The 19,225-nt window shown below is 48.9% G+C and overlaps 1 protein-coding gene across 2 annotated transcripts in view; it reads left to right on the top strand.

Moving 5' to 3' along the window:
- CCBE1 (collagen and calcium binding EGF domains 1) overlaps positions 1 to 17,703 on the top strand; it is a 246,259-nt gene extending 228,556 nt beyond the window's left edge. The window contains exons 8-11 of one of the 2 annotated variants that reach the window (XM_086683131.1): positions 815 to 954; positions 1,056 to 1,091; positions 2,057 to 2,092; positions 17,513 to 17,703. In XM_086683131.1, coding sequence (XP_086539257.1) covers positions 815 to 954; positions 1,056 to 1,091; positions 2,057 to 2,092; positions 17,513 to 17,575 — 275 coding nt within the window. In that variant the 3' untranslated portion in view covers positions 17,576 to 17,703. Of the gene's footprint in view, positions 1 to 814; positions 955 to 1,055; positions 1,092 to 2,056; positions 2,093 to 3,740; positions 4,565 to 17,512 lie in introns of those variants that run through there. The other variant, XM_025931339.2, reaches the window with a different exon arrangement.
- Positions 17,704 to 19,225: the final 1,522 nt, after the last annotated feature.

Below are 19,225 nucleotides of genomic sequence, written 5' to 3'. Positions count from 1 at the left end.
CAGCTTCCATGATAAGTAAGGCCACATTCTGGTCCTCATACAATTACTATCAAGCAGGCACAAAAGCAGTCCTGTAGCTTGCTCTTAAACTCCACACACTCCCAGCGCTCTGTCGATTTTGGCCTCAGAAAAGAATTAGAAAACAAAGCAAAACCCTCAGTGTCTACAGGGACGAGGCAGGTAGGCACAGGTGAATGCAGGGCCAGGGTGTGAGCGGTGGGGAGGAAACTAAACCAGAGAGGGCAGAGCCCCACTTTGAAGGGGCAGCCCCTGCGTACAGCTCTGGTGAGGTGTGCCAGTGGGAGAATCGTAGTCCAGGCTTTACTTCTTCCTGTTTTCAGACAGATCCCAGAAATCTCCCAGTTTTTAAACCTTAGGACATTCAGAGGATAATGGTATCCGTAAACAACTACACACACCTGTATGGAGTATACGTGTTGTGCATTTGCATAGATGGATACAGTCATATATGTCTATATCTGATATATAGCCAATGTATATATCTATGATATATACATACACCTTATATTTATACTATGATGGTACACAACGATGTAACCTGTTAATTCCCTTGCAGAGAAGAGGCGTTGAGATGCCCCCGGAGAAATGAGGTCTACAACGATTGCATAAGGGGTGGAGAATTCTGATCACGTCAAGTTTAAAATGCCGATAGGGCACCTTAGTGGAGATGTCAGAAGGCGCAGGGCAGACTGCAAAGAGAAATGGCTGTAAAGGGCTCCCAGACCCTCCTGTCGGCCAGAGCCCTTGTCCTTTTCGTGGGATATGGAGCTAATGAGATGTTCTCTGATTACAGGCTCACCAGGACCTAAGGGGAGCCCAGGCTTCCCCGGTATGCCAGGCCCTCCCGGGCAGCCCGGCCCACGGGGCTCCATGGGACCCATGGGACCATCTCCTGATCTGTCCCACATTAAGCAAGGCCGGAGGGGCCCTGTGGTCAGTACTTTATCAGCCATCCATTTGCTGCTGTTGGGGAAAGCGTGTTCTTGTCCCGTGCTTTTTTTCCTCCCCTTCAACTAGATCCCCGTGTCTTGTAGGGTCCGCCAGGTGCACCAGGAAGGGACGGCTCTAAGGTAAGTCTGATGAGTGGTCCTTACAAGCTTAAGATTTCCCATTTTCAACCTATTGGGCAGGCACCAAGTAAAGCTCAAACACTGTTTATCGTCCCCATTCTTCATGTAGCAAAATCGAGACACATCTTCCTCCCCCCCCCCCCCCCAAAGCTGGAAAGGACATCTAAAAAGCAAACACCTGTGATAACAAAAACAACAACCAAAACCATCCCTGCAAAAGATTACCCCGGGGCACCTGGGTGGCTCAGTGGGTTAAGTGTCCGGCTTCGGCTCAGGTCGTGATATCGTGGTTCGTGAGTTCGAGCCCCGCGTCGGACTCTGTGCTGACAGCTCGGAGCCTGGAGCCTGCTTCGGATTCTGTGTCTCCCTCTCTCTCTGCCCCTCCCCCACTCACGCTCGGTCTCTGTCTCAAAAAAAAAGAAAGTTAAAAAAATTTTTTTAATAAAAAAAGGAAGATCACCCCTATAAATTTTAAACAAGCTGCTGGGTTGCCATAGTAGCACATGTCTTACTCTTTAGCCAGTGTTCTTTCGTGGGGCTGTGCGGTGTGTCCCCATTCTTTGACACAGTCAAGTCAAGAACAGGAAAGCTGCATTTTGTGCAAGTGGGGGTTTCGCTTCAAGAGCCGCCTGCCTCGCAAATAAGGCAGGGTGTGTTACTTTAGAAAGTTTCTAAGTTGTCACACACACACACACTGCCTGGAACACAGGCATTCCTCGTGTCAGGTCTGGTCTGGAAATACACGGCCCCGGGGGGACATCGGGATGAGAGACACTTGCCCCAAGCAGATCTGTTCCAATGAGCGGTCCCGGGAGCCGAGCTTCAAGCTCCCATTCGTTCCTGATAGGGGACACTTGTCATTTGTGCAGGGCAATGGTAACGGTGAGGGCCTAAGTAGAAGACCGGTGCTGGTGGCATCCACGTGGTCTCTGTCCACAAAGCTAATCTGACCTTCTTGCTTCCAGGGAGAGAGAGGAGCACCCGGACCCAGAGGGTCGCCAGTAAGTAGCCCTACCTGTCCCGCTCCCCCAGGGGGAATGTCCTCAGGGACGTAGCTCAGGGGGGGCTACAGGTTGGTCTTACCAGCCGAAGCCAGCCCCTTCCAGCCTTTACTGAGCCTACCTAAACAGAACTCGGTGGTTAGGGGGCGATCACGGAGGACTTTAACAGCTGGGTTGGCCTTTATTTTTGAAACCGGTCTTCTGTTTTAGTTTTCTTTTATCGTGGCAAATCTTTATCCGGAAGGTGTTCTTTTAAGGTCACAAACAAAAACCAGCATGCCACGAGCCTGTTTCCCAGTATGTCCTAAAACATCTGATGGTGCCGTCATAACCCTGAACACGTGAGAGTTTAGCCACCGCTGCAACTCGAGCAGATCGGAGGACCATCCCTTCCCAGAAAAGTACGGAGATACGCAGGGCTGCTGGGGATCTCTTGAGAGTAAATGAGCTAGGATATACACGTGGTGTCTGGGAAATGAGAAATGAAAGTCAGTATCCAAAAGACAGAAAATTCAGGCAACTCCAGTGCTATTGGAAAGATCAGTGTCATTTCTGAAGAAAAGACAGCCTTTGGCTTGGATGCGGGAGGTCTGGCTTCCCATGCCAACCCCTCCACCTCTTAACTGTCCGATCCTGGCCATCCTTAGCACCCCCAGATGTCCCTCCCCTCCCCTGTGCACTGCCAAGCAGTGTCTGAGCTGTGACCCTTCGAGCGAGCATCGGTTAATGTCAAAATACTCTCCTCCACCAAGTGCTCTGCAGATGAAATTGCTCTCTCTGGGAGCTCCGGCAGCAGACGTTGCGGGGTAATAAAGATTGTACTGCAAGCCGCTAACAAGCCCAGACCTTTCTTGTCCACACGTTATCTTGCTGTGCCCCACACAGCGCTATGTAGAAATTGAGGCTTAACAAACGCTATACATAACGATAAAAGTCCAACCGATAGAAAGATTAGGAAGTCCTTGGACCTTTCCTGGTCAATGGGGAAGGGGTGCCTTTACAAACATGCTTTCACCTTCAGTCCGGTGGCATTATACAGTCAACGATCCTTAGAGACGTTCTAACGGTTTCATTTACTTAAAAGATAACATTTTGAGCATTTGTGATGCTCTAAGCCCTTTACGTGTATTAACTCATGTAAATCCTCACGAACCCTACGAAGCCTCATGACACTGGGACAGTTATCATCCCCATTTTACAGATAGGGAGGCGAAAACCCGAAGAAATGGGGTGACTTGCCCGAGACCAGCTAGCGGGCCGCAGAGCCGAGATTCAGACCCAACGGAACCCCAACCCCTTAACCGCTGCTCTACCCTTCCATAAGTATCTCCCGGTTTTCTTTGGAAAGCAACATAGGAGAGTTCTTCTGTTCCTTGATTTGAGGTGGCCGAGAGAGGAGAGGAGAGGTGAGCGTGTCGCCACAGCTCACAGGGGAGATGAAGGGATTAGAAGACCATCTTAACTTCCCCTGCCCCCTACCAGGCTACTGTAGTAGCTGTTACGTTTGCTCCATTTGGGACACAGAGTCATGTGCCACATAGCTGCCACCAAGCAGGGGGAGTGGCAAGTCACGGGGCCCACGGAAGCCATGGCTTGGCACAGGATTGAGTGTGTGGTTTTCTGGCTTTGATTCCTCCCCCGTGCACAGGGACCCCCTGGTTCTTTTGACTTCCTGCTGCTGATGCTGGCCGACATCCGCAATGACATCGCTGAGCTGCAGGAGAAGGTGTTTGGGCACCGGACGCACTCTTCAACGGAGGAGTTCCCTTTACCTCAGGAATTTTCCAGCTCTCCGGAAGCCATGGACTTCAGCTCTGGAGACGAGTACCCAAAAACAACTGAGACAAGAGACTTGGGACCCACCAGAGACTTTTATCCTTAGCACATCCTAACATCTTCATGCCGAAGGAGGAGCAAAGAGTGTTTTCACCTGCAGTTAAATCATATACAGGAAAGAAAAAAAAAACACAAAAAAACACTGGAGACCTGGAAAAGATACATTCTTAATTTCTTGAGCTCTTTTCCTGCCTCCTCCTTCCTCCTCTTCTTCCAAACACTGTTCTCACAGTCCCCCTGCCGGGAGACATGAGGGAGTAAGTCGCTAATTACATGTTTCCTTCCAAGAGCCAGTTGGGGGGGGGGGGTGTGCTGGGGGTTGGCTGTCTACATTGGAACTTTCCCTCCTTCATACTGAGGAATTTCTGGATTTCTGAGTTAAGTACTCTCATGGTATCTTAAAGTTTGGCAGAATATCCAAACGGAAAAAGTGGCAAGGTAAGTTCTGAGAAAATGTGAGGTTACTTATTAAAAATATATAGATGGATATGTGTCCAAAATCAGTAATCACTCAGTATCAAAATTAGGCTGCTTCAATTAAAACGGGAAGGCAATAATGTATATTTACCTTGGCAGATAATTCTTTTTCCTTGTCAATCTAACAGTCTAATATATTTTAAATGTTCTACTCTCTTATCCAACCTCGTTTCCCAATTTTGATTAAAGAGGGAATGGAGGAGGAACAGATATTAGGGAAAATGGAGAAAAATTAGAGTCCTATGTTTACTGTCCTATAAGTTGCCACATTCTAAGTTCAAATATGACCATTAAGGGTTCATGCCCTGCATATCTGCAAGTTGCCTGTTCGGAGAAGAATGTTACTGTGGCAATAGGAGTAAAAACTCTTCTCAAAGTAAACAAATGAAGAACCCTTATTCCCATTAGAACAGTGGGCTTTGCCAGGACATTTTAAAGCTGCTTGATCAAATGAGTGGGCTTGCTCAGTAAATCACAGATATTAAATAAGGGCGGCTGACCCTTAGGGAGACGCGCTGAACGGCCAGGCTCAGACTGGGTGCCCAGAAGGTGCCATTACGCCCTGATCCTTGTTGGATCGGCGTGCACTGGGGCTGGGGGCTGCAAGGAGGTCGCTCACTGGGGTTGTGGGGGAAGGAGAAGGATAGCCTCAGGCAGGGACCCCACTGAATCTGCAAAGGCAAGTAAATTTGCCATCGTTGGGAATTGGAAGTCCTTGTCTGGGGCGGGTGAAGCTTGCCAACACAGATACGCTGTTAGAAGTTCTCTTGGATGCAGAGGGAAATAACAGTTTTTCTTGTTTGGCAGAAATTTGCTTCCCGCTCTTCCCATTTTTCCTTAATTTTCCATAACTTAGTCCAGGTTCCAGTTCTTACAGGCCTTCCTGATTCCCCTTCCTCAGCAAATGCGGGAAGCAGTTGGGAAAGCGGTGTATTCTCAAACCCACCATTGCGTCTGTGTTTGCTCGCACAGCCGCGAGCCTTTCCAGAAAAAGGCCTCCTCTGGTTCCATGGAGACTGGAGCGAGAGCAGTGCTGAAGAGACCAGGAGCACTTTCTGCTTTGGAACATCATTGGGGAACGTCTTGGTTTTGATGGGGAGCACGCGGGGCTCCTCGAGTCCGTGTTCGCGTGTACCACGTGGAAAGGCGGCCACCTGCTCGGGGCCCTTCACCCCGGCGTGGACCCGCACAGATGCTCATGTTGGGGTTCCTGTTCCCCACCCTGCCGTTTGTCCCTGTATTTCTGGGAAGGGCATGTTTATTTCTTCCATCGCCTTTTCACCCATCACATAACTATCTTCCTGGGAAAGCTTCTTTAAAAGCCACCGTTGGTGTTTGTCGTTCCATCTTTCCGTCTCCTTCCTCCAGAACGATAGGCAGGGCTTCTGGGTGCGAATCGCAAGTGACAAGAGCCTCCCTCCCCCTGTTGCCATCAAGTTAAAACCCTGGGATTCCAGTCGGTCAGCTGGTGGCTGGAGTTTCCACGGACCCTCAACACCACTATTCCTTTCTCCTGCAAAATCCCCAGTGACAGTCCGTCAGAAAGTTACAGCGACAAGCAAACACGTTCTCAGTGCGCCTTCTCTAGCATTTTCCGTCGCTCCCCAGTCTCTCCGGAGTCCCATCTTCACCGCAGAAGGCCTTGCCAACCTCGGGTTCACGAAGAGCTGAACTGAGCGGCCGTGGATTCCCATCTGGAAAGCATTTAACGTTGCCGGCTCGTGGAACACAATATTTAAAGGGTGTGGATGGATGAGTGCTAAAGAAAATTCTGCACAGGCTCCATGAGAAATGATTAGGTCCATCTTTGATTTTTTTTTTTAAATGAGGATTTGTGTTTGGAAATACGTCTCTTTAATTGTCAAATGTTCGTAATATACAACTGAAGAGCATGTTTGATGGGAGGCTAGGATAATTCATTAAAAAAATGAACTGAAGGAAGTAATCGTTGGAATTCATGAGACTAGATGATATTCTCTAGCCCAACACACAATAACCTGTGTCGTATGATCTCAGTCTGCTAGATCAGTTTATAAAATAATTGTTTATCCTCAGGTTTTCAAAACCACGGACTGCTCCCCCGGACTAAAAAGGTTCTCTGTAGGTCCAAATTGTACTGTTAATCCTAATGTATCTTTCAGTTTTGGATAGAAAACCAAAGCTCACTATGTAAAACAGGGGCTTCTCAAAACCTAACGGGGGATAAAATTTGCTACCGTTTTGCTGAGCCGCCCCATGTTTTATGGGGGGGAAAAAGATCTTTGTACACCTCCTCAACCCCTTAGCAGAAATACTGACTTTCCTTTTTTTGCACCCTGATGACTAGAACTTAGAATAGGACCTAATAATTGCTTTTCTTTTTGGAAAGCAGTGGGAATAAAAATAACGCCGTTGAGAATAGGGCACAGAAGGCACCATTTTAGTTTAGGAAAATCCTCCTCCCTTCCTAAATTCCAGAAGGAGAAATTACATGCTTTCCCAGGCCAAAGAGTGTGGGGGCACGCGGGCAATGCTGTCTCCTCTGTGCTCTGTTAAGTCCAACACCTGCTACAGAGTGAACTGACCAGCTGAAGTCGTTTCTACTCTATGAACGCAGGCGGGTTCATACAGGTAAATAATAAATACACATTGGCATGGAGGAGCATTACCCCACCAAATGTCGGGTGAAGGGGACACTGGCCATGCTCCCTTTCCAGGGTTCACAACTGTTTGCCTCGTGATCGCTTTTTCCAGGCAGGCAGGGGAAGGAGATATTCTCCGGAACTAAGCACCAGGCATCTCCTTGGGCTGAGAGCAAATCCCTCACCATACTTTGGGGGGGTCACTGCCCCTCCTCCTCTCCCCAACTCCAGCCCGTCAGAGACACAGCCGCCTCATTGTGCAACCTTGACATCTTTCCGATAACCTTCCTGAAAAGGAAATTTACATATGGGAATCCAGGCCAAACAACTAATAGAATAGAGCCGTCTCAAGTTATTAATAATGAATTCAGGGAAATAGATGAAATTTTTCCTGGCATGGTCCGCGTGTGTATTTCACAACAAATCAAAAAACAATTTCCATTTTGGAAAAAAAAAAAAAAACCATGACTGATTGCTAAAGCATAAAATCTTGGACTTCATCTGCTCCTTCAAAAAATATTACCGCTTTAGGGAAATCAAAGAAGAAGGAAAGACCCTTTCACGCATCCCCCTGAGACTTGAACATTATTAGATCCTGAAGCATGTGCCCTGGGGATTTAATGTGTCACGATGGTTTTTTATTTCCTAGTGATTACTCCTGTACTTCAGTAGCCATGTTCATTATTTATAACAGGTCTATATAACAGCTGAGCTAGTATTGGAACGGTTACGGATGCGATACTATGAAGTACTTTTGATAAGATTATATATGCTTAATAAGAAAGTTATTTTTCTTACGTGGTTGTGCTGTGTTTTGTACTGACTCCCCGTCTTGTGGAACTGAGCTGTCTTTTTACAAGGTGAATACAAGGAGATCGAGACATTTCTCCCAAGAGCTGGACCCTGCATTCTGGGCAGGCTGCCCTGTTGGGGTCTGAGTGTGGACCCAACGTTTGAGTCTGAGTCAAGGTCTAAAGGCCCAGGTTCCATTGAATCTGAGTCTCAAAGGCCCATGTCTCCAGCTGGGGAGGATCCTCTAGGACCCCCAGCGTGGGCTTTTCTATTTTTTTTTTTTAATGTTTATTTATTTTTGAGACAGAGAGAGACAGAGCATGAACGGGGGAGGGTCAGAGAGAGAGGGAGACACAGAATCCGAAACAGGCTCCAGGCTCTGAGCTGTCAGCCCAGAGCCCGATGCAGGGCTCGAACTCACGGACCGTGAGATCATGACCTGAGCCGAAGTCAGACGCTTAACCGACTGAGCCACCCAGGTGCAACATGGGCTTGTCAAACCAGAAATCTCTGGGGACCATTGGAGAGGCCTTAGGGGCTCACAAAGTGGGGGAGGCCTGTGACAGTTCCACCCCATACTCCCATTCCACTGCGATCAACTCCATTTTCAATTCATTCTGGATTAGAATTCCAAACAAGGCTGCCTTTGGAGGAGGGAAAAGGTTGACTACCTAAAAAAAAAAAAAGTCAGGATGGGCAGGAAGCCTCATGAGTTGGTAGCTGAAGTCCCCTATGTGAAGACAAGAACAGGGGAATTGTTATCAATTAGGCCATGGGGAAGATGGGGGAGTTTCATAAAGGGAGGATACCTCCAAGATTTTAAGCACACTTCCGCAGGGGGCCTTTAACACCCTGATAGTGGGCCTATACCTATACGTCTCATTTTCCTTCAAATATTTATCAAATGCTTGTTGTCAGCTGCACACTGCTATGCACAGCAGACACAACAGAGAGCAACAAAGTCCTAATCCCCATCCTCCTGGGACTCTGGCAAGACCGACAAGGATCCTCCCAGGCAAAACCAATCGAGTACAAAAATCTGCAATTACAAACTGATAAGTGCTGGGAAGGGAAAGTGCTTTGAGAGCCAGTCCCAGCTCGCGCCAGCAGGAACGATCCCCCGCCCCTCCTCCCCCACCCAGCACCCTGCACCCAGCAGCACCCACACGACAGCCACGCAAGGCCTCCGGCACAGAATCCTCTGGGTGAAATCACTGTCCCTGGAAATCTGGGAGACTACTCCACGTATAATTTCTCCAACCTTCTTAATTCAAGAAGCAGCTTGTAGGGGCGCCTGGGTGGCTCAATCGGTTAAGCATCCAACTTCGGCTCGGGTCACGATCTCGTGGTCCTTGAGTTCGAGCCCCGCGTCGCGCTCTGTGCTGACAGCTCAGAGCCCGGAGCCTGCTTCGGATTCTGTGTCTCCCTCTGTGCCCCTCCCCTGCTCGCACTCTGTCTCTCTCAAAAATAAACATCAAAAAAATTAAAAGCTTGTGAACCAAGAGCTGGGTGAACGCTCCTTCTCGTCGCCTCCAGACGTCCCATCTGTGGGGTTGGCTGTCACCCCATCGGCTCAGGTCTTGATTCGGCAGAACCGGAAGCTGATTTCCTCCCAGCCCGGACCCCTCAAGCTTTGAAGAGGCTTGCTGTCCTTTTGAAACACGCTCAGCTCTCTGTGCAGATTTTAATCACCTGTTCACTTGTAGATACAAGGTTCCAGAGTGGCCAGGTGGGAGCCTGCACTCAGCATTTGGGGGGGGGGGGGGTGGGGAACGGTGCACAGGGAAAGGTAACTCAGGGGGTCTATGGGTGCAGCTGCAGTTGAATTGCAAGGTTCTGGGAAACAGAGACGTCAGACTGGGGTGTCTTCACTTCCTCGGGCCTCCAAAGCAGAGCACCACAACCGGGGGCTTGAACAACAGCATTTCTTAACAGTTGTGGTGGCTGGGCATCTGAGAGGTGTCGTACCTTCTGGAGGCTCTGCGAGAGAAGCCATCCACGCTTCTCTCCCATTGCTGGAGGTTGCCGGCAGTCCTTGGTGTTACTGCCTCGGACGTCACCTGCTGTCCTGCCTTCACCTGATCTTTCTGTGCGTTCTACGTCACTATTTCCTCTTCTCACAAAGACGCTGCTTATTGGACGAGGGCTCACCCTAATCCAGTGTGACCTCACCTCAGTGCAATGACGTGGGAAGACCCTGCTTCCACAGAAGGTCTCGTTCTCAGGTCCAAGGTACACGTGAATTTGGGGAAGTGGGAAGGAATACCACTCCACCTAGTACAAGAAGGAAATTTCCAACCTACCCTTCGGCATTCATCACCCTGCTTATCCATCTTTTCGAATCTGAAATTCTTGCCCCCTTCAGTAAAAATTCATTGAGGACCAAGGACAGAATAGTGGTAAGACACAGCCCTTCTCTCCTGGAGTATGCCTTTTGGTGCAGGCAAGAAACAAATGTACGTGTTAGGGTTCTCCAGAGAAACAGAACCAACAGGATGCATGTGTGTGTACAGATAGGTAGATATATTGATGTGTGTGTGTGTGTAATATATATGTATTTATACAGAGAGAGTTACTTTAAGAATTGGCTTATGTGACGGGCACCTGGGCACCAGTTGGTTAAGCGTCCAACTTCAGCTCAGGTCATGATCTCGTATTTGTGAGTCCAAGCCCCGCGTCGGGCTCTGTGCTGACAGCTCGGAGCCTGGAGCCTGCTTTGGATTCTGTGTCTCCCTCTCTCTCTACCCCTCCCCCACTCACACTCTGTCTCTCAAAAATAAATAAACATTAAAAAAAAAAAAAAAAAAAAAGAATTGGCTTATGTGATTGTAAAGGCTGGCAAGTCCAAAATCAGAAGGATAGGCTGGCAGGCTGGAGACCTCAAGAAGAGTTGACGGTTGATATTGTAGTTAGAACCCAAAGGCAACCTGCTAGCTGAATTCTTTCTTTGGGGTAAGTCAGTGGTTTTCTCTTAAGGTCTTCAACTGATGGGGTGAGGCCCACCCACATTACGGAAGACAATCTGCTTTATGCAAAGTCTACCAATTTACATGTAATCTCATATTTAAAAAAAAATAACTTCATGGGATCATCTAGGATAACTTTTGACCAAATATCTAGGTACTGGGGCATAGCCAAGTTTACACATAAAATTTACCATTATGGTATATGTCCACGTTAAAAAGAGCTATGGGGGCGCCTGGGTGGCTCAGTCGGTTAAGCAACTGAGTCTTGATTTCAGCTCAGGTCATGATCTCGCGGTTTGTGAGTTCGAGCCCCCGTCATCAAATCCCTGCTTGGGATTCTCTCTCTCCCTCTCTCTCAACCCCTCCCCTATTCACATGCACGCTATCTCTCTCAAACTTTTTAAAAACACTTTTACAAAAATAAGTAAAAAATACATAAAAAGAGCTATGGGGGAAAATAGAGCAGAGGAATAGAGAGAGTGATGGAGAGTAAGAGGGCCTACTTTAGGTGTGATCTTCTGGAAAGACCTCCCCAACAGAGGGGTTGTGAGCAGAGACCTGAACGAAGGGAGAGGTGAGCCATAAGGAGATCTGGGGGAGAAATGATCCACATAGAGATTTGAGCAAGACACCGAGGCAGACCTGCCTGGTTATGCTCAGAAAGTAGCAATGAGGTCATTGTGGCTGGAACGAAATACACAAGCAGGAGGATGGTAGGAAATGTCTTAGAGAAGCCGCCACAGCCCAGAAAAAGCCTTAAGGCCGTCTGTCAGGACCCTGTATCTCCTTCTGGTCCATGGAAGGTTCTTGAAGGGGGGAGGACAGAAGGGCAACCCCGAGGGAGGCTGTAGAAGTGAGTGCCTTGTTTCTTGACTGCCTGCCTGCCTCTGTGAGAGTTTGCTGCTTGCCTGTTGTCTGCTTCCTTGAGAGACTGGAAACCCCACCGGGGCAGGATCTCTCTGTTTGTCTCTACTGTATTCCCAGCATCTCCCACCATGCCCAGTATACAGTGGGAGTCCAGTCAACATTTTTCATAATGAATTTGATAGAATTCACCCATTTTGTCTTCACAACCCCCCCCCCCAAGACGGGTACTTTTATTATCCCTATTGTATACATATACTGTGAGGTAGAACAGCTTGCCCAAGGTCACAAAGCTAGAACGTTCGTAACAAACACAGGCATATTTCAAAGCAAACATCAATTCACTGTCAGATTAATCCTGTAGGATACACACAGCTCAGCCACCCAGCCTCACACTCTCCTGCCATGTTGGAATCGTGTGTGACTTCACAGAATATATATGATATATTCTCAAGGAAATGATGAAAGAATAGCAAAGTATTATAGTTATTTAGTGCTAGATATGGCCTAAGGAAAAGTGGAAGCCAAGACTCAAAAAAAATATATAATATGGGGTGCCTGGGTGGCCCAGTTGATTGAGCGTCTGACTCTTGACTTTTGGCTCAGGTCATAATCCCAGGGTTGTGCGATCGCGCCCCAATCAGGCTCCACGCTGAGTGTGGAGACTGCTTAAGAGTCTCTCTCCCTCTGCCCCTCTCCCCTGCTCACGTGTACGTGCTTGCACGTGCTGTCGCTCTCAATAAATGATACTATATATATAATAGGTTAAATAACACAATCGAAGGAAACATGCTGTCGTTCAGGGGTTGTTTTTTTTTTTCTAGAAGGAGCATGTCCAATGAGTCCTTATTAAATAGTCACTGATCAACACATATGACCTTATTTCTTCATGGTAAAAGGGCAAGAAAGCATGTTTTCATTCAGGTGTGTCTGCAGAGAGGGTAAATTCGTGAGCTGCAGGCATCCATCTGGTGTGCGAACTTGATGGGAGGGGAAAGCTTACACTGCCTAGGTAACAACCAGACCTCAAGATCGGTGCTTTCCACACACTTTTGACAATGACCCATGGGAGTGAGGGAGGGGAGAAGCCACCATTGGGCCATTTTACACACTGACCCAATATTCCCAGCGATGGAAACAGAAGTTCCGCCATATTTACCCTTCCTCCGCACGATGTGCCCTTATACGTTCCCTAGAAGGATTTCTTTTCTTTTCTTTTTTTTTTTTTTAATCACGGTCCCAACCACGAAGTTGATTTCATGACTTACTACTAGGTGGCAGCCCATAGTTTGAAAGCCACCTGCTTAACCGGTGATTCTCAGACCTCATCGTGCGGATGGATCATCTGAGGGCTTTTGAAAGTGAGGCCTCCGCTTCAGCGCACGTGGGCCATGCGGGGTCTGAATTCGCGTTGGGACGCACTGCCAGGTGATGTCACTGCTACGGCTCCGTGAATCGCACCGTTACTAGCAAAGACTCATTTGTCATACAGGACGAGTGGACTCTGCTCCGGACTTTGATGGGAGCAGGAGAGAAGCAGATCGATTTAGGACTCCACCAAGAGTCGGGAATGCAGATATGGCTATTACCGTTCAATTATTCAATCCTTGGTGCCTGATGCATAATGTGGTTTCCCTGGAAACTGGCACATCCTGAGATAGCGTCCAGGAAAACTTCTCTCTCCGTTCACATTTCATCAGGAATCAAGTCGATGGCCAGCTGAAGGGGAAAGGAAATATCTGGAGGGGGACGGGGATGCCCCTGGAAGGGTGTGAGGAAGGGCGGCAGACACAAGCTTTGCCCACTCTGTTGCCTCCCTCCCTTCATGGGCCCTGGCACAGGTTGCTAATGTTTTGTAGGCTGGTTCCCAGGCGTGGGAGGGAAGAATGAAGTCCATGCCGATCGTCCATCCAGTTAAGCTCCTCTTCCACCTGGCGTGGTCTTCACCAGGATCCCCAGGTGATTCAGGGACTCCCGATTCTCGTCCATTTCCAGCAAGGTGACGACGTTCCAAATTCTTATTCCTCCTCCAGTCCACTTCCTGTGGCTTTCTACCGTCTTCCATCTCTCACACCCCTGCCAACCACTCCGGGAACGAGAGCTGGGTGGGGAAATGGTTAAACCAGAAGGAAAGCTGTATCTATGGAGTCCCATGTTGCTTTATAAATAGTTTTGAGGATATAGGAGGATGGAACTATTTCCAAAGTTAAGTTTTGTTGTTTGGGGTTTGGGGGTTTTGTGTTTGTTTTTAACTGTAATCCATGGGCATTCTTGGCTCTCTCTGCCCTGCCTTCTCCCCCCCCCCCCCCCCCCCCACGGTAACATGACGACGTGCTGGATATGCCCTGAGTCAGCGCTCAGGGAAGGTTGCGACCTTTTTACCCCCAGCATTCCGGAGATAACGCACAGCATCTTGTAGTCTGCCGTCGTGCCATGGAATGTGGAATACTTCTCCAGTGTTCCAGCAGGGTCATTTATCTACAATTCAGTAAAAGTCTCAGCCAAAACCAGCAGAACATATATATATGATTATAGAGAGCCAGATGTGGATAATTTGCCTTCTGAAAAAAAAAAAAAATCTGGAAAAGAGAAAGGTGCCACAAATTGAATTAGGCTCGGATTATTCAGAAAGGAAATAACAGCTGGAAAACATTTCAAAAAGAGGTCCCTTCGAAACAGCCTTCCTAGGTCGGGAGCCAAGTACATTTTTCTTCCAGGGCTTAGTCTATGGCGCTGTTGGCCGCTGAGGTCCAATACCGCTCGCCCGATCGGTATACACTTTATCTATAAATATTCACGCGAGGTGGTATGAAAGCCATTGGGTTGATACGATGTGATTTGGTTGTTCCAAACCAACAAAAGTAGCCCCAGGGAATTGGCTTTCGTAGCTACATGGGCATCCTTCTCCCGAAGATAAAATCCATGCTTGGTATAGGGGAGCATTTTCTCTTAGTGAGTCTTTCTTGGAGAATCAACACCCACTTGGTGGCACGTGGGTCTTTCTCTGCTCTGTTCCCTGACCGCTGGACTTGACGTTCCATTCGGTGGCCTCCTCATGGTCAGATGCGCTGGGAGGCTGCGCCCGTTTTGCAGAGAGGTGCGTAGTCATCTCCCAAGCATCCTTTCTCGAGCAATTCCGGCTCTTTTTTTTTTTTTAATTTTTTTTTCAACGTTTATTTATTTTTGGGGGGACAGATAGAGACAGAGCATGAACGGGGGAGGGGCAGAGAGAGAGGGAGACACAGAATCGGAAACAGGCTCCAGGCTCTGAGCCATCAGCCCAGAGCCTGACGCGGGGCTCGAACTCCCAGACCGAGAGATCGTGACCTGGCTGAAGTCGGACGCTTAACCGACTGCGCCACCCAGGCGCCCCAATTCCAGCTCTTTTGTGCCTTTTACTTGATTCCCAAAGTCCCCTCGTGAGACCAAGGAGTCTGATTCTGTTCTAAGTTGCCCCGGGGTCACTCAAGGCTAACGAGATCCAGGTGCATGGAAGGGACGTCAGAGGAGCGAAGGGCCACCCTCTGAGGGAACGGGGAATATGCAACTGACAACCTGAAATACCAAGCGCCCCACCGTCATGAGTCTGTGTCAAACCTGAAATTCTCCCCAGTGACTTCCCTTCCTAAGCACCACGCACTTAGGCTATAGTTTCCGGTGATGAGAGCTGAGTTATTCATCAACCAGCAGGTACGTGGAGACATTAGTCACCTGATTCCATGCTAAGACTCAACAGAAAGCAATTTTGAGAGAATCGGTGAGATAGAATGAGGAGGAAAAAAAGAAAAAAATCTAACCTGAGAGCTAAATGTGGGCATAGTTAGTCCCCAGGAAGGGAGAAGGGGAGAAGTCAAGACAACCCATGAACTTTGTGATCTCAAACACACCACCTCCTCCAGTTCTGTGAATGCTGTCTCCCCCATCATTGTGACTGTGAGGGTTCCTGAGCTACTCCCATTACCAGCTAGGTGACCCCCATGTCATCCTAGGGAAACATGAAGGAAGGGATCCGGCTTCACTTGAAACAATTCGGATCAGGGCTGTGTCCTGGTAGGAGCCACACCAGGGGCTTCGCCCCCCACCCCTTGTTGCCTTCAAAGACGGGGTCCTTGCATTCTCCCGAATAGAATCTGGAGACTTTATTGGGCAGGTAGGCGCGTCCACCTGTCTCCCACTCTTAGTCGTAAGCTTCTCAAGGACGGGAGTTTAACTATCTTCATAGGTCCCGGAGAACCTAGAAGAGTGCTTGGGTTCGGTTAGAGTTCAGAAAACGTGCGCAGGAAACAATCAGTTGCTAAGGAAGCAGCCACTGGTGGCCCCCAATTACTTCTCTTCCTCCAGTCATTCAGAAAATATGCATTGGCTGCCCCCTATGTGACATACGCTGTGGCGAGCGCTGCAAATCCATTAGGTCTCGAGACCGCTCCTGGTCCCTGGTGTCTGGGCTTATAGTCTAGTGAATGAAATCTCAGGCCTGTGTGGACACACGCTGAAGCCCCATCGCCTTTTTTAAATGTCTTTCTGTACAGAATTTTCCCGAGGGTCTTTGTTCTCCAAGCCAAAACTGGATTCATGCTAGGTAACACCACCTATGCTGACTCTCACGCCCCTCTTAAGGGAGAGCAACCACCTACAGACTAGCCGACAAAGCAAGCCCTCTCACAAACTCTCTGCCGCCTCTTCTGCACTAAGTGTGCATGTACAGGTGGCTTTGGCACGCTGCCGGTCCTAAAATGGGATTTTCCCCTCGGGCCAAGATTGTGTTTTGGCCCAAGGCTGAAGACAAAATGCATTCGGAACCCCCACATTCTAGAGTGAGTACCTCTAGAGTGAGCAGCCACCTCCCCACAGGGCCGAGTGACCAGCTCCTGCTCAGAACTGGGTGTCCCCCCCCCCCCGCCTCCCCACCCAACCCCAGGCTGTGGGAGAAGGAGGTGTAGACAGCCGTTGGAGGAGACTGTTCTGGATGGCCGGGGATGCCCTGCGTACGGGGATGAGGAGAAGAGCTCCCCATCCCTAAAGCCAGCGAGACCTGCCTCGCAAGCAAGGCCCAGGAACAAGCATTCTTGGAAGGATGCTCTGAGAGTCTAGGAGTGTAACTTGCTTTCCTTTTCCACCCCCACCCCCCACCGCCATGGGGAAGGAGAGAGGGGTACTTAGCACGTGTGCCCTCAAGAGAGGGGGACATACTCCTACCGAAAGTCTAACATCTGTGCTGGTGAAGTCAGAGGCCCGGTGGGAATAGCCTCTCCCGCGGAGGCTGAGGGACTCTGGTGTCTAGTCCCTGGGAAGAAGATGGGGACAATGGGGACAGACCCTGAAGTTATTTGCAAGGGGCCTGCCCGCATGTGAAGGAGCCCGGAGGTAAGAGGAGGGGTGCTAGGAGTCCCTCCCCACTCTGACACGTGGTCACCGAAGCCAGTCGTCACACCCCCGGCCTCTCTCCAACCCTCCAGAAGCTTGAATCCGTAGAGGCAGGGGGTAGAGGACTGTCAGCCCCAGACCCCGGCTCCCTTCCAAGTAGCCAGGCCCACAGCCCTGGCCTCCACTGGAGTTGGGGAGCACGGAAGAGCCAAGATTTAAATCAAGTTCAAGTTAAAGCATCTTAAATGAGCAGGGACTCGGTCTTAAATTCCAAAGGTGACTAGAATTTGGCCAAAATTTCATGAGAGGAACCACAACCCTCCCCCCCAAAAGAGAGGAGTGGGGGGAGTTCAAATTTAGACTCAATAAACAAGATGAGTTGCATTTTTTTTTTTTTTTATTAGCACTTCGGAATCCACTTTATAGTTAACTTACTCCGGAGTTCCACGTCGTTTATTTTTATTTATACACAAAGATCGTCTTTTCTAAATCTTTTCAAGGCTGCATGGGTCCAGTCACAATCCACTGCAAGTGCCCGAGAAGCTGTGGACCCGCATATTTAGACGCGTCCCTGCATCCTGGTTGGGATACGGCATCCTGCCATTGGCACCGTCGGTCAGACTCTGCCCTCTCGTTTTCAGAACAGACATCTCTGCTGTAACCATTCTGGTATTTCGCAACTCACGCTGCCTCGGGGAACGCATGTGAGGAAATCCAGACATAGTCAGAGATTTCCTTCAAATGCCGGGGGGGGGGGGGAAGGGGGGGCCTGGGATGAAGGACGTGCATGGCAAACCAAATGTTGAGGCCATTTGGTCTCAAAATGGGAGGGAAAAATGCAAGCATGTGCAGATTTGCCTACAAAGATTCACAGTTCTTGGACCTGGGGCGCATAATTGAGATGATGCTGTTGGCACAGGGGATGTCCAAATATCTCCATAATTATTCTCGATTGCAGTGATTCACCCGGGAGGAAGGCAGATGGGGGGCCAGGGTGGTGGGGGGGGGGGGGAGAAAAACAGAATTGGGAGGGGCTTGTGTATCTTAATTCTGATTGCTGAGTTTGTAGAAGTCAGTCCGCGACACCATTAAAACATTTTATAATTCTGTGATTTTTTTTAATCTTTTAAAAAATAGTTACTTAAAATATTGTGATGTGTTAAACGATAGCTGCAAAATAATCCCATGGGGGCGGAGGGAATGGGTGGGAATATATAGATAAAACAAGATGGGTGGGTTGATAACTGAAAGCTGAGTGGTGAGTACATGGATGTTCATTATAATGTTCCCATGCAAATGTCTTTAATAAAAGGCCCTTCAAAAAATGCGTGAAGATTTAGAGGCTTAAAAAGCTCATTGGCTGGTTATCAAGTGGAAGCATTCCCGTCCTAAGGTAGAGATCACAGTCTGGTGTCCACCTGGGCCACGGGAGCCTGTCCCCGGGGGGGAAGCTTTGAGCCTCCCTTTCTGGAACAGTCCCCATATTACAGAATCGGCTCTGTCCTGGAGAAATCGTAGCCATACCTTTTGGATGAAGTAACATCCCATCTCTCTGTTTTTCCCTCTTTGTTTTCCTTCCCGACAGAATGGGCGGTATCTGTGGAAGAAGCTGAGTCATGCGCCCTTCACTAGCCTTTCTGAACAAGGTTTTTCCTCGTAAATTGTCTAGTGGGCTAGTCCGTTTGGGGATTTGTCACAGTCATTTCCTGACCATCCCCATGGCCACAGGCAAAAAGCACTAGAATGAGATTTGGTCCCTAGTGAAAACAGTTCTCCAAACCCCAACCAACTAAAAATCTTTACGTGGAATTTTCTTCAGGCCTCCTTCCACAGGACCAGCCCCCACGCATTTATACCAGCTTCTCTCCACTTCCCTTGGCCCCGGACCAAAGGGACGTGGGGAGAGTGGAAATCTGGGTCTTGTGGGAAAAGATGCCAGGGATTTTCCTTTTTTTTTCTCTCTCTCTGTGCCATTGGGCAACTCCGTACGTTCTCATTCCAAATGCATGTGAAACTTTGGTTTCCTGTAAACAAACACGGCATCTGGGGCGGTCAAGGGGTATCTCTGCTGTTGGTTAAGCCAACAGCAACAAATCTGGCAACAAAATCTGCTTTCCTTTGGGGAACACTCTGGCAAGTCTGGGGCGTGGCCGACCCCGCTTGTACCGCACGGGTGGGGCCCATGCATAATGCGGGCCCGTCTACATGGTAGC

This window comes from Puma concolor, chromosome D3 (genome assembly GCF_028749965.1).
Source record: "Puma concolor isolate L17-30 chromosome D3, mPumCon1.1.hap2, whole genome shotgun sequence".
Taxonomy (NCBI): Eukaryota; Metazoa; Chordata; class Mammalia; order Carnivora; family Felidae; genus Puma; species Puma concolor.
Note: the sequence above shows the minus strand (reverse complement) of the source record. Positions and strands in the feature narration are given on the sequence as shown.